The 15461-nt window shown below is 40.9% G+C and overlaps 1 protein-coding gene across 1 annotated transcript; it reads left to right on the forward strand.

The window, feature by feature from the left end:
* Positions 1-312: 312 nt before the first annotated feature.
* Positions 313-10753, forward strand: LOC115110758 (very-long-chain (3R)-3-hydroxyacyl-CoA dehydratase 2-like). Its single transcript, XM_029636649.2, has 7 exons — positions 313-568; positions 2145-2262; positions 3127-3145; positions 3724-3812; positions 4421-4542; positions 9251-9429; positions 9823-10753. The coding sequence occupies exons 1-7, from the start codon at positions 444-446 to the stop codon at positions 9900-9902; spliced, it is 732 nt and encodes a 243-aa protein (XP_029492509.1). The 5' UTR covers positions 313-443; the 3' UTR covers positions 9903-10753.
* The last annotated feature ends 4708 nt before the right edge of the window (positions 10754-15461 follow it).

Below are 15461 nucleotides of genomic sequence, written 5' to 3' on the forward strand. Positions count from 1 at the left end.
GAATATTCCATTGTTCCTTTCCTCTTATTTCTTAGGCTTATAATAAAAATGGAATGGTTCGAAAAAACATTACGTACATTACCACACATAAAGAACAACATGCAGCAACAGTGGTACATATAGGACCATAACGATATTTATGATTTGTTGTAATTCGAAATATGGGCTATCCGATACGCACAGTATTTTGTTTGTTTTGTGCCAAAAACCCATACAAATCTACGGCATTAACAACTCAAAAGCAATCACTAAGCTAAAGTACACTGTTTATGGTGATGTTTCGGTAGGGGGCGCGGGCTGCTGGTCCCGTAAAATATTGCGCAGGCCCAGTTTACGCCTTGCATTTCTTGATTTGGTGGACTGATTGGAAGAGTAGCTCTGCCTGATTGCTATTTTCTAAGCATCTGGCACACTAATCGGGCAGCGCCAAGTGGGGTTCAGTCATGTCAGCACCTGCTATGGGGACCACGAAGACGGCTCACAGTGATGTGGACCCGAAGAAAAAGAGGGGACCGGGTGCCCTGGCTACGGCGTATCTGGTTATATATAACGTGGTTATGACAGCTGGGTATGTACACAATTCTGATACACTTTTTTTTCCTGGCCATTTTGCTCAATAATGCTTGTATTTTGGAAATAATGATAGGCAAATGATTAAATCATTCCCATGTGAACAACTCTGCTTCGCTGGCGACACGTTGTCGATAACTCGTTTCATTGTGCTGCCTTCAGCGACATTGCAGCGTATCATTTCAGTCAAACACAGAACTAATGTGTTGTTACTTTGTAACAGCCTCCATCGGAAATGTATCAATTGTCTGTCTTTGGTTACAGTTAGTTCTAGTGCGCGCCCACAAAACACCGCAATTAGCTATGTTGCCTAGAGTTGCAACTGTAATCGCGTAAATAATCAGTCAAAAGTTTGGACAAACCTACTCATTCAAGGATTTTCCTTTATTTTTTACTATTTTCTACATTGCAGAATAATAGTGAAGACATCACAACTATGAAATAACACATGGAATCATGTAGTAACCCAAAAAGTGTTAAACAAATCAAAATAGATTTTAGATTTGAGATTCTTCAAAGTAGCCACCCTTTGCCTTGATGACAGCTTTGCACCCACTTGGCATTCTCTTAAGAGAATGCCAAGCGTGTGACGACAGCTTTGCACACTCTTGGAATGCCAAGCGTGTGACGACAGCTTTGCACACTCTTGGAATGCCAAGCGTGTGACGACAGCTTTGCACACTCTTGGAATGCCAAGCGTGTGCAAAGCTGTCATCAAGGCAAAAGATGGCTACTTTTGAAGAATCTCAAATCTCAAATATATTTTGATTTCTTTAAAACTTTATTGGTTACTACATTATTCCATATGTGTGATTTCATGGTTTTGATGTCTTCACTATTCTGCAATGTAGAAAATAGTAAACATAAAGAAGAACCCTTGAATGAGTTGGTGTGTCCAAACTTTTGACTGGTACTGTATGTAATATATATCATTTTAAAAAGGATGTAATTATGTACAGTAATAGGTATTGTTTATGCGTACTGCATGTAGTTTTGCAACCACCATTTGTTCGTTTTTATTTTTACTATAAATAGTTGTTTTGGCAAAAAAAGTTATGACAGTATTTCTGATTTCACTCAGCATTATGATACAAGTTGTTGTGAAAGAAATTGCACAAGTGCAAAATGCTGGATGCGCTCCTGTCCTAACAAGTTAGGTGACGTTCCTGTCTAGGTGAGGTGATATTTTCCCTCTGTGATACTTGCTCTGTTTATTGAGTACCAGCTACAACGGCTACACCGTGCCTTTTCAGGGGCTTTATAGCCTGCTCAGTTTCTATTACTAACTTTAGTAGATTAATATCTATCACGTTCAAAACCTGTCACTCCTACCAATCACGACTATTCAAGAATATGACTGTGCAGATGCCGCTTCCATCTATGTATTAGGCCTACGTTCTGTGTGGCTGGACTGTTTTGCTTTACCCTGTCCTCTAAGAGTAAACTGAGGCTATTATTTGATACCAGAAATGTATTTCCACCCAGAACTCCTTGGAAAATAGTGGCAGTTGTTACTGAGTAGACTATCCTGGCTAAATAACTGAAATAAACATGAAATGTGTGTGTTCTTCCAGCTGGCTGGTCATTGCTGTGGGCCTAGTGCGGGCCTACCTTGTCAGAGGCAGCTACCACGGCCTGTACTTCTCTATAGAGAAACCCCTGAAGTTTTTCCAGACCGGTGCACTCTTAGAGGTGAGTGGATGTAGGCCAAGTCTCTGTTGTAGGGCCTCAGGGTCAGACCTGGGTCATGTTCATTAGGTACACTAGTAAAATATTATGCAACAGAAAATGGAAATCTGTATACTTTTTCTTATTTGACAAGTTCAGGTAGAGACTCCTTTATGTCACTTCCTTACAAAATGGTTTCTCCCCACTGAACAAAATCTGGGCTTTTATTCAGAGCACTTAGCAGGACAGCCCCTTATCGCTCTCTGTGTGTGGTGCATTTGGTAAGTCCCCTACTGTATAAATACAACTTAATGGTAGGAATGTTCAAGCACATAGCACTGATGTATTTTTAAATAGAAACTCCTCCACAATGACTGGCCTTGGCCTTCCCCCGCTCCCACCTCTGTGCTACTTACAGACAGCACAGAGGCCTAGCAGGGTGTTACTGTGATCCTCTCCAGCCACACTGTAACACAGAGGGAAGGGATTAGGCCTAGTGGAACCCAAGCTCAGTCTACATGTTGCTCTTATTCCAACTCCCTCCATTCATAAAAACACCTTTAAACACTGGGCATTTCCAGTGATTATGTTTTGACTAGTGCACTGGCTTTTATCTAGTCCTTGACCAGTAGAATGAACTGTCTTGGTGTACATATCCACTATCATAGGATTGACAGACATCTTATTGCCATATTTAACCTTGATTCACTAAAGAGCAATATGAATCAGCTGTGAGATCAGAGTTTATAATTGCATACATTAAAAAAAAGTCAATTAGTCTCAAACTCATATCTGTGTGGAGATACAATTAATTGCATAAAGTATTTACACTGACCATATGGTGTGACTGTATTTATGCTGAGTGTTTTTATTTTTATTTCCGTTCAGATATTGCACTGTGCAGTGGGTAAGTTGACGTTCCTCCCTCTTCTCATGGTCAAAGTTGTGTAGTCTCTACCGGTCATGTGGACATAAGCCCTACTGAGAGCCTTTGCCTCAGATAGAGATAGCCTTTCCAGGCTGCTAAGATAAGCCTGGCCTGATGGTACTAATGTGATAACGAGCATGGCCCTGCTCCATTGTGTTCGTTGCACTCCCGGTTCACAGTCCACTAATTATCTGGGATTTGAGGCTAACCCTTACCTTCATTATTGCAGCTGTCTGTCTCTGTCTGGACATGTGCTGCCCTCTAGACACTACACACATGTAGCCCACAGCTTAGTCAGTGTAATACAATTAATTTTGTAACTGGAATTGGTGTGCTATATTTTTTGCTATCTTATATCAGCTTTTGTGTGCTGTCTACGAATTAATAGTCCAACACTTGACATACTTTTGCACAAATTTAAAATATGATGTCTTCTCCTTTCTTCTCATCATGTATTTTGCTCAGTATCACTGTTGTGAAGTGGTAAAGCTGTATTTTTGAGGTGATACAGTACATATCTTCTAATGTGATGATCATGCTGTGTTCTCCTGCTCCAGGGATCGTTCCATCCTCTGTGGTTCTAACAGGGTTCCAGGTGTTGTCTCGGGTCTTTCTCACCTGGGCTGTGACTCACAGTGTCCGAGAGGTACATCTCTTCTTCATCTAATCATTCAGCCCCCCATTCACCAATTATGGAACTAGCCATTTATTTTCCAGATAAGTTTAGTTTGTTTGATCTGTTGGAATATCAGGATGAATCAGCACTGTGAATTTGAACATTTGAAAGCTAAAATATTACGGAGTGAGACAGTAAGAAATATTCCAACTTTATAATATGTGGTCATGGTTTCAGGGGATCAATGCCCCTAGATGTTGTCTTCATCCCAAAGAAAGAGACTTGCTGATGCCTTAAGGTCTGTGAGCCTGAAATAGTGAACATGCTTGAAGCCAATAGGGTGAATAACACTAACATGTTTGTAAGGTCTGAAACGCTCTACTGCATATGTGTGTTTGAGTATTTGCAACTATGTTAATCTACAGAGACTGACTTTTGCTTTAAAATCTTGTGTTTACAATTCTCTCTCTCCCATGACATGCAGAGTTACAGCGTAGTATAGTTGGTGCAACAAACTGCACGGTTCTGCTATAACCCCTCGGTCTTCCAGTTGAATGAATCTACTACAAGCTATTGCATGCTAGCTTTGAATTGTCTGCCCAGTCTCACCCCTGTCTGTTTGTCCTGTCTGATCCCAGGTCCAGAGTGAAGACAGTGTCCTGCTCTTCGTATCGGCCTGGACCATTACAGAGATCATTCGCTACTCCTTCTACACCTTCAGTCTGCTCAACCACCTGCCCTACCTCATCAAATGGGCACGGTAAGAAAAGCTCCCCGCTCCTCCTGTTGGCCAACTGAATAAGAGAGGCACTCACTTCACATTGGAAAGAAGTGCTGTAGAATTACTTTGTGTGTTAAATTCAAAAAGGGAGTTATAGCTATAGGACAGACACTTCAAAACCTTATTCCTTATGATTTATTATTATTATTTATTAATGTTTTTTAATGTTTCTATGGGCCATACTTTTGACTGGTACTGTATATACAGTGGGGCAAAAAAGTATTTAGTCAGCCACCAATTGTGCAAGTTCTCCCACTTAAAAATTTGAGAGAGGCCTGTAATTTTCATCATAGGTACACTTCAACTATGACAGACAAAATGGGAAAAAAATCCAGAAAATCACATTGTAGGATTCTTTAAATGAATTTATTTGCAAATTATGGTAGAAAATAAGTATTTGGTCAATAACAAAAGTTTATCTCAATACTTTGTTATATACCCTTTGTTGGCAATGACAGAGGTCAAACGTTTTCTGTAATTTTTCACACACTGTTGCTGGTATTTTGGCCCATTCCTCCATGCAGATCTTCTCTAGAGCAGTGATGTTTTGGGGCTGTTGGTGGGCAACACAGACTTTCAACTCCCTCCAAAGATTTTCTATGGGGTTGAGATCTGGAGACTGGCTAGGCCACTCCGGGACCTTGAAATGCTTCTTACGAAGCCACTCCTTCGTTGCCCGGGCGGTGTGTTTGGGATCATTGTGATGCTGAAAGACCCCCGTGTGGTTCTGGGATTTTTGCTCACCGTTCTTGTGATCATTTTGACCCCACGGGGTTAGATCTTGCATGGAGCCCCAGATCGAGGGAGATTATCAGTGGTCTTGTATGTCTTCTATTTCCTAATAATTGCTCCCACAGTTGATTTCTTCAAACCAAGCTGCTTAACTATTGCAGATTCAGTCTTCCCAGCCTGGTCCAGGTCTACAATTTTGTTTCTGGTGTCCTTTGACAGCTCTTTGGTCTTGGCCATAGTGGAGTTTGGAGTGTGACTGTTTGAGGTTGTGGACAGGTGTCTTTTATACTGATAACAAGTTCAAACAGGTGCCATTAATACAGGTAACGAGTGGAGGACAGAGGAGCCTCTTAAAGAAGAAGTTACAGGTCTTTGAGAGCCAGAAATTTTGCTTGTTTGTAGGTGACCAAATACTTATTTTCCACCATAATTTGCAAATAAATTCATTAAAAATCCTACAATGTGATTTTTCTGGATTTCTTTCCTCATTTTGTCTGTCATAGTTGAAGTGTACCTATGATGAAAATTACAGGCCTCTCATATTTTTAAGTGGGAGAACTTGCACAATTGGTTGCTGACTAAATACTTTTTTGCCCCACTGTACATGTGTATATACATATACGTGTGTGTGTGTGTGTATACACTGCTCAAAAAAATAAAGGGAACACTTAAACAACACAATGTAACTCCAAGTCAATCACACTTCTGTGAAATCAAACTGTCCACTTAGGAAGCAACACAGATTTACAATACATTTCACATGCTGTTGTGCAAATGGAATAGACAACAGGTGGAAATTATAGGCAATTAGCAAGACACCCCCAATAAATGAGTGGTTCTGCAGGTGGTGACCACAGACCACTTCTCAGTTCCTATGCTTCCTGGCTGATGTTTTGGTCACTTTTGAATGCTGGCGGTGCTTTCACTCTAGTGGTAGCATGAAACGGAGTCTACAACCCACACAAGTGGCTCAGGTAGTGCAGCTCATCCAGGATGGCACATCAATGTGAGCTGTGGCAAGAAGGTTTGCTGTGTCTGTCAGCGTAGTGTCCAGAGCATGGAGGCACTACCAGGAGACAGGCCAGTACATCAGGAGATGTGGAGGAGGCCGTAGGAGGGCAACAACCCAGCAGCAGGACCGCTACCTCCGCCTTTGTGCAAGGAGGAGCAGGACGAGCACTGCCAGAGCCCTGGAAAATGACCTCCAGCAGGCCACAAATGTGCATGAGTCTGCTCAAACGGTCAGAAATAGACTCCATGAGGGTGGTATGAGGGCCCAACGTCCACAGGTGGGGGTTGTGCTTACAGCCCAACACCGTGCAGGACGTTTTGCATTTGCCAGAGAACACCAAGATTGGCAAATTCGCCACTGGCGCCCTGTGCTCTTCACAGATGAAAGCAGGTTCACACTGAGCACATGTGACAGAGTCTGGAGACGCCGTGGAGAACGTTCTGCTGCCTGCAACATCCTCCAACATGACCGGTTTGGCGGTGGGTCAGTCATGGTGTGGGGTGGCATTTCTTTGGGGGGCTGCACAGCCCTCCATGTGCTCGCCAGAGGTAGCCTGACTGCCATTAGGTACCGAGATGAGATCCACAGACCCCTTGTGAGACCATATGCTGGTGCGCTTGGCCCTGGGTTCCTGCTAATGCTAGACCTCATGTGGCTGGAGTGTGTCAGCAGTTCCTGCAAGAGGAAGGCATTGATGCTATGGACTGGCCCGCCCGTTCCCCAGACCTGAATCCAATTGAGCACATCTGGGACATCATGTCTTGCTTCAGTCCAGGTCTGGGAGGAGATCCCTCAGGAGACCATCCGCCACCTCATCCGGAGCATGCCCAGGCGTTGTAGGGAGGTCATACAGGCACGTGGAGGCCACACACACTACTGAGCCTCATTTTGACTTGTTTTAAGGACATTACATCAAAGTTGGATCAGCCTGTAGTGTTGTTTTCCACTTTAATTTTGAGTGCGACTCCAAATCCAGACCCATGGGTTGATAAATTTGATTTCCATTGATAATTTTTGCGTGATTTTTGTTGTCAGCACATTCAACTATGTAAAGAAAAAAGTATTTAATAAGAATATTTCATTCATTCAGATCTAGGATGTGTTATTTTAGTGTTCCCTTAATTTTTTTGAGCTGTGTGTGTGTATATATATACATTTTTTTGGGGGGGGCACCTATTTAACCCCATTTTTAAATGGTGTCATGGTCTGACGAACACAGCTGTAGCTCTATCACCTTCCACAGCAGGATGCGGAAGGCTGACATTTTACCTGTGCAATTTTATGTAATGCTCACCTGATTTATTTAATGTGTGGGTTTAAATACTGTACACAGCCCTCTTTATTCACTGTCAATGTATGAGACATACCGCCATGTCGATTGGTATTAACGATGGGGAAGTTCTTTGATGCTTTACACTAGAGTCTCTGTCATTCCGAGACGGTGGAAGTAGGGGTGCGAGCATCGTGAGAGAATGTGACTGCGCAGTTAAGAAACACGTGTAAACGGCCTATCTTTTCTGCGACATAAAAGCTCACAGCATCTAATACGAACTGAAATATTATCAGGAACGTGTTGGATTGTTTCATATCCTTATAACCGGTCAAACTGATGTCATTTGGAAATCTTCCACTGAAAATCTTTTAGCTGTTTCAGATTATTGCATTTTCTCCCCGGTCCCTAAATGTCCTCCGCGAGATAAGCAGACATAAGAGAGAGAACTTTGTTGATTTCAATTAGATTATTGATGCGTTTATTCTATCGATTTAAGGCATTGTTGTGGTGAGTTAGGCTTTATTTAGTCTTTTAGGGCCCCTCCAGATTATTCACCTTTTAGTTTTAACCATAAACTGGCACTTCTGATTCAATTAGTCTTGACAAATCATCAAGGCTTTGACCCATCGAATCAGGTGTGCCAGTTTAGGGTTAAAACATAAATGTGAAACGTCTGGGTGGGCCCCGAGGAGAGGGTTGGGTAACCCTGTTCCAGGGCAACATGTAGAGTTGCAACAGAAGAGTTGCCTTCTAATTATTATAGGCCTAGACAAGTTGACAAACAAATGTCTTCCAAACGTCAGAAATGATAAGATATCTAGTAAAGAAAATGTTTTTAATCCCTATAAAAAAATTATGTCATTCCTGCTGTCATTATATAGTGCCTTCAGGAAGTAGTCATACTGACATATTCTACATTTTGTTGTGTTACAGCCTGAATTTTCCAAGAACATGTTTTCACTTTGTCATTATGGGGTATTGTGGGTGAAAAAAAAAATATATATATATATATTTCATAAATGTTGAATTCAGGCTGTAACACAACAAAATGTGGAATACATCAAGGGGTATGAATACTTTATGAAGGCACTGTATATGTTCATAACAGAGTTATACGGGGCTGTATATAAAGAAACCTAGGCATGTACGACACTCCATCCATAATGTGTTTTCTCAGTCTCAACCATGGCAACAAAGGCCTACTCATTGGGGAGGACCTTTTGTTGCCTGGTAGCAAATGATGATGATGATTCTTCTAATGTCAGCCAATGTTGTGGTGGTTCACTCTTTTCACCTTCAGTTGACTTTATAAAGACAGTTTGGTACATGACAGGTAGAGGAGCTGCACGATATGGAGAAAATATTAAATAGAAACATTTTTTATGAATATTGTGAAAGCAATATGAGAAAACAAGAGTCTGAACTTGGGCATGACAACAAATGAACACGTCTGGGAGGAGTAGTTTTCTATCAGAACATGCTTCCCCAGTCCCTATTAGAATACGCAGTTGCACAAACAACATGCGGCACAAGATCTGGGCCACCACCACTGTTACCATGAATTGAAAGTCAGCAGAATGAATTTGCTACAGTAGTGATATTGCAGCCTCTTTCAATCTGGATATTGTAGATGTCCATATTGAAATGTACTCCTTCCATCCAATCTCCAGGTACACATTCTTCCTAGTGCTGTATCCTATGGGAGTGACAGGTGAGCTGCTGACCATCTATGCAGCCCTGCCCTATGTGCAGAAGACAGGTCTCTACTCTGTCACTCTACCTAACAAGTACAACTTCTCCTTCGACTACTACACCTTCCTCATCCTCACTATGGTCTCCTACATTCCACGTAAGTCTCTCTTTCTCTGTCTCTCGCCACATTGCATCTCCCCTTCCTACTCGCTACAATACATCACTGATTTACTATTTCAGTAGTACACCAGTGATGTGTTGGATTGAGTATGTAGGGGAGATGCATTTCATGAATTACAAAAAGCGAACATCTAGACAAGCGAGCACTAAGTGTGAAGTAATGCATTACAATTCACTGTAAGATGCTTTGCGCTGTGAATTCTAATGCTCTACCTTGCACTTAGTGCTTGCTTGTCTAGATGTGGGCTTTTTACATGTTGTGAAATAACTCATAAATATGTTTTAAGGTGTCTGTACTTAATTCTGCATATGATTCTATGGTTACTTGTTTTTTTTATCTGACTATGTTGTCCTCCCGGTGTTTCCCCAGTGTTTCCCCAGCTCTACTTCCACATGATGCGTCAGAGAAAGAAAGTCCTGGCCCACGTGGAAGAGTACAAAACAGAGTAAACACAGCAAACACACGGCAGACTGATCACATCATGCCATGGGGAGGAGGCTTGGCAGACTGATCACATCATGCCATGGGGAGGAGTCTTGGCAGACTGATCACGTCATGCCACGGGGAGGAGTGGAAAAAGACGAGAACCTTAAAAAAAAGAAAAAACATGCCTGACCAATTAAATATGTCTGCTTGTTGAAATACCAAGAAATTCAACTCTTTTTCAGATCAAGAAAATAACATGGGGAATGGGGATGATCGATCTAACAATGGTTCTTGCTAATCAGTTGGTTCGGTTTTGGGCTGTTGCCTGGCTATTAAGATGCTCTTGTCATTTACAATATACGAACTGCTTTTTGTTTTCTTTGTAAGTAAATGCAGTTACCATGTTATCAAGATGCTACTTACTCAAACTGTTTTGTAAATGTGATGATGATCCAGTTCTGTTGCACTGGCCCCTTTGAGAGGCAGCAGAATGCTGTGCTGTTGCCTGTGACTCTGGTCATAATGTGCTGAATGCACTGATACAATCAATGCCCTCTTCTCTCATAGTTCAGTAGAAGACAAACACTAGAACCCCCCCCCCTCCTCCATTCTATCACTGGTTGCATCCCAAATGGAAGCCTATTCCCTATATAGTACTATTTAGGGAATAGTGTCATTTGGGATGCTACCATGCTTTGTGCTCTAATGAATAGTTGTCCTTTGTTAGGATGGATGGAGGGTTCCATATTTGTCTGACTCAACGGAGGACTATGCCTGTTTAAGTAATTTATTTCTGCGACTAGATTTTTCACCTGCAGAACTTCTGATCACATTCCATTTGGTGTAATAAAGCTTTTCTTTATTCTGTGCTTTACATAGTTTTGTTTTCCAATACTTATTTTCAAATGCTCAACTAACTGCAGTAATTCAGTGCTTATTGTCATAAAATAGCTTTTTGCTTTTGTTTTGGATTTTTTGCGTTGACAATATTTGTTAATAATTTGGACCATTTAGGTTTCTTTCGAATCATATTATGTTGATTGTGGGTTGGGTATTGATTTGTAAATCTTTGTTTGAAGTAGGCCTCCATGACCTATAGTGGATAGTATGTCGATAAGCCAACCAGTTTTACAGTTACTTTGCTTTCTTGTGTATATTTTCTGAGGGAACTCATTTATTTACTCAAGCTTTAAACTTAAGGTGGTTCTCAAATTGTCATGGTGTGATGTTGGACCAAGACACTGGTGGACATTGCCTGGAAAACATGTTGAAGGGTTAACCACAAATGAGCCAATACTCACACTTTATTTATTGACTGTTTGTTCTGAACTACAGTAGGGTGCCAGGACATGCACTGTCAGACACTGGGCTCCCGAGTGATGCAGCGGTCTAAGGCACTGCTTCTCAGGGCTAGAGGCGTCACTACAGACACCCTGGTTCGAATCCAGGCGCACAATTGGCCCAGCGTCGTCCAGGTTTGGCCGGTGTAGACCGTCATTGTAAATAAGAATTTCTTCTTAACTAACTTACCTAGTTAATTAAAGGTTACGTTTAAAAAATAATACTATAAAAACAGGACGCTTGCATGGACATGAGTCCATTAGATTAGAGAGCTTGTAGTCCTGCATTTCCAATGACTTAAAGAGGCAATCTGCAGTTGCTACATTTATTTTTGACTTATAAATTAAAGCTATATACCTATTGTATCTTGAAGAATATAACTTATAAATGCCTTATGAGCTTAGTTCAACTGTTGTACCCCATCAGAACCCAAAATATAAGCTTGTTTTACTCCAATATTTGTTAAAAATAGAAATATAAACAAACACTGTATAAACTCAAAACATCATTTTGATATCATGGATGATCAGTCCTTGTATCCATAGCCCTGTCTATGAATTTGAAAGTTGTTACATTTCTCCATTCCTCAGCTTTTTACCAAAACAGTTGTGGGGTGCCTGCTTTGTTAATGTTTCAACTGCGGACTGTCTCTTTAAATCTAATAATGTAGAGAGTCAGGCATTTGCGTGTGTGTGGTTCAGAGTTTTCGTCCACCTCTGACTCAGGAGAAGGTAACTGAGAAAGCATTTTGCATATGAGGACAATGTAAAACCTTAACGGTTATCAATGTGGATGCAAACAGTAACTGCACTGCATTAACACTGAAAACTCAAATAATTTGGTTTTAGTTTTGCCTAATAAATTGTTGTAGAACCAATGTGAAAGACAAACTAGATTTTGTGGACTTTAACTTACTAGAAAGTGTTGAGGTTGTGTTGTGTTTGAGTAGTGATCACCCTTTTGCTTCCATGTCTGTGGGACTGCATCTCACTGCATGCAGTTTTAGACATTGATCAGGAGTTGCCTGACACTGGTATTGCCCTGATGCTCTTTGGGATGTGTAACAGTATGTTTATTATATCCTGAATTACGCTGTGAAAGGCCTAAACTTTGCAAGGGATTCTTCCCCGACATGTTTGTTTCCCTCCCATTCTTAAAATGTCCTGCTGTCCTGATAGTTGAGTTCCTATGTTTCTGTTCTTTGTTGGCCTAACATGTAGTCTACACTCTTATGAAAGAGATGAGCAGCAAGGTGAACTGAAGATGCCTTTAATACATCAACAACTACCCAACATCCCAACTAACTTGATTTAACATTGCCCTGGGCCTACGGTATCGGAGGATGTTTTGTAAGCATGGCCAGGATTGTTGGAAACTTCCTCTAGAGGCAGGAGTGCAACTCTGTAAAATTGCATGTAGGAGGAAATAAACGTCCATTCATCCTTCGAAGTGATGATACTTTGGTATAACTTACAGTATGGAAAAAGCATGCCACAATACTACTCTACACACTGGTTCTACTAAACAAAACTACAGTATGTTGATCTTTTTGATAAAAAAAATGTTTTGCATGGAACCAGCAGACTTTGTATAAGTATGATTAGTTATATAACTATATATTTACAATAAACTTAACATGGAAGCAAAAGAGATTTCCTGTTTTTTCTCTATTTTGATTCTTGTTTTGATGATCTACATCTATATGGACATCTGTGATCCAATTAGTGTACTTGTGTTGTATATCTGTCCTGTCTGTCTGTCTGTCTGTCCCTACAGTGTGTTTTCTTAAGTGTGTTATTATTTTACCTCTCACATGATGGCAGTAGTGTTCTACACCAAAGCTATGTATGCTAATGTTGGACCCTTTCACCCTTGGTAAATACCTTTATTCAGTACATTTTTTGGCAGGTGCCAGTGCAGGTGTGGATGACTGTTTAGTATTTTATTAGGATCCCCATTAGTGGTTGCTGAAGCAGCAGCTACTCTTCCTCGAGTCCACATAAAACATGAAACAATACAGAACATCAATAGACAAGAACAGCCCAAGGACTGAACTACACACATTTGCAAAATAATTTGATCCCATAATCAGATTCCTGTTGTTCAATATTGACCTTATTCCCAATGGATAACCACGACCCCGTACATCAACACCGAGGACAGAAACACATGCTGATGCTGCATGCAGGCCAGGGTCTCTGTATTTTTGGTATATCCAGGTACATGCAAAGGCATCGGTTTCCAATGGAAGAGGAAGATGTGGGGGAGGTCTCATATTTCCCGAATCCCCATTGAATACAGGTTTAATCCTCACTGTGATTCCTACAGTAATATACAATGAGCTCCAAAAGTATCGGGGAAGTGAGATTTTTTGTTGTTGTTTTGGCTCTGTACTCCAGCACTTTTGATTTGAAATGATACAATGACTATGAAGTTAAATTGCAGACTGACAGCTTTAATTTGAGGGTATAGTCATCCATATTGGGTGAACCGTTTAGAAATGACAGCACTTTTTGTACATAGTCCCCCCATTTTAGGGGACCAAAAGTATTGGGACAAATTCACTTATATGTATATTAAAGTAGTAAAAAGTGTAGTATTTTGTCCCATATTCATAGCATGCAATGATTACATCAAGCTTGTGACTCGACAAACTTGTTGGAAGCATTTACTCTTTGTTTTGGTTTTGTTTCATTTTTTTTTGTGACCAATAGAAATTAATGGGTAAATAACGTATTGTGTCATTTTGGAGTCACTTTGGAGTCACTCTTATTGTAAATAAGAATAGAATATGTTTTTACCATGATTACGGATAGCTCTGAATGAATTGTGAATAATGATGAGTGAGAAAAATACAGAAGCACAAACAGCTACAGAGCCACTACAACAACAAATGTGTCACTGTCCAAATACCTCTTGGACCTCACTGTAACTGTTACAACTGTTAATCATGAACCATTAGAATGAATGAGCTGGTATATGTAGTTTCTTATGCTTGAATGACAGCCACGAGAGTAAGGTTGTGGGAAAGACACATCACAGGCACGGTGCACTTACCTACAGTGTGTGTTTGTTTTGTTCTAAGCTTTTGTTTCGCTCACCAATAAAGGCAGTGATACTGTATGCCATAATGCCTTTCTCTTATGTTGAACCCAGTGATCATGTTTCTCCTATTGTGTGTGTTTCAGCGATCCTGTTACGCTTGTTTCCAGAATGTACTGTCCCTGGCAAGGGAAACAGATACACTATCCGACTTTCAAGAGGTTAGGTTAAATAATACGTAAATTGACACACAGCCAGTGTCATTACGAGGCTTATAAAATAAAATGGCCACATTTAGAACAAGCTGTTCTTAGGACGCGCTGCCTGCAACACGATATAGATAGTTGACACAGTAGCATATTGTCTCTCCTGGTTGTAATTCATGCAATTGGTTTATGAGGTGATCAAAGACAAAGAACAAAGGATATATAAAACTGTGACTTGGTGGGGTTGGGATCTTGGGTTTCTGGTTTTCTAATGCCATATAGAAGAGATAGAGCTATACATGTGCCAGAGAGCTCCTCTGAGGAGAACACCCCCGAGTACACATAGCTGTTTGTAACAGAGAGAACAGGCCCGGATAGTCATTACAGTATCACAACAAACCCTAGAATAAAGATTTGCCCACCATAATGCTCAGCTTACCAATATCTCACCAATTCAACAAATACCTTGACCATTGACTCAATAATTACACTGACTTGCAAGGAACAGGGCTGTCAACAGGATCAAACATGTCACTACACCTGCAATAACATTTGCTAAATATGTGTATGTGATCCATACAATTTGATTTGATTTGAAATGCATAGCAGTCTCCTCCAGGCCCAAGTCTAGACCATAAAAATGGAAACTGTCCCTCAGTTACCGGAGTGGCAGAAGTCACACCCATGTAATCAATTAGGTATTTCGATTTACATGTCAATATACAACACCAAATAGAAAACATGTGGGTTCAGCAGAACTTTAGGGGTTAATCGTTTGCGTTTGAGGTCCAGCTGTGATCACAGACCCGCCCATTCATCCAAATGCGGGGGAGAACGAGCAGGAGTCGCATCTCCAACTGACATGGTCGAAAGCCAATGAAAAGCTTTAAAGTGAAAGTCATACTCGCGCATATCCAATGGGAATGAGCAAACGGCTGATTTTGGGAATCAGACTTGGTTGAATGAAAACATAACAGCAACCAGCAATGGTAA

This window comes from Oncorhynchus nerka, linkage group LG3, assembly GCF_034236695.1.
Source record: "Oncorhynchus nerka isolate Pitt River linkage group LG3, Oner_Uvic_2.0, whole genome shotgun sequence".
Lineage (NCBI taxonomy): Eukaryota > Metazoa > Chordata > Actinopteri > Salmoniformes > Salmonidae > Oncorhynchus > Oncorhynchus nerka.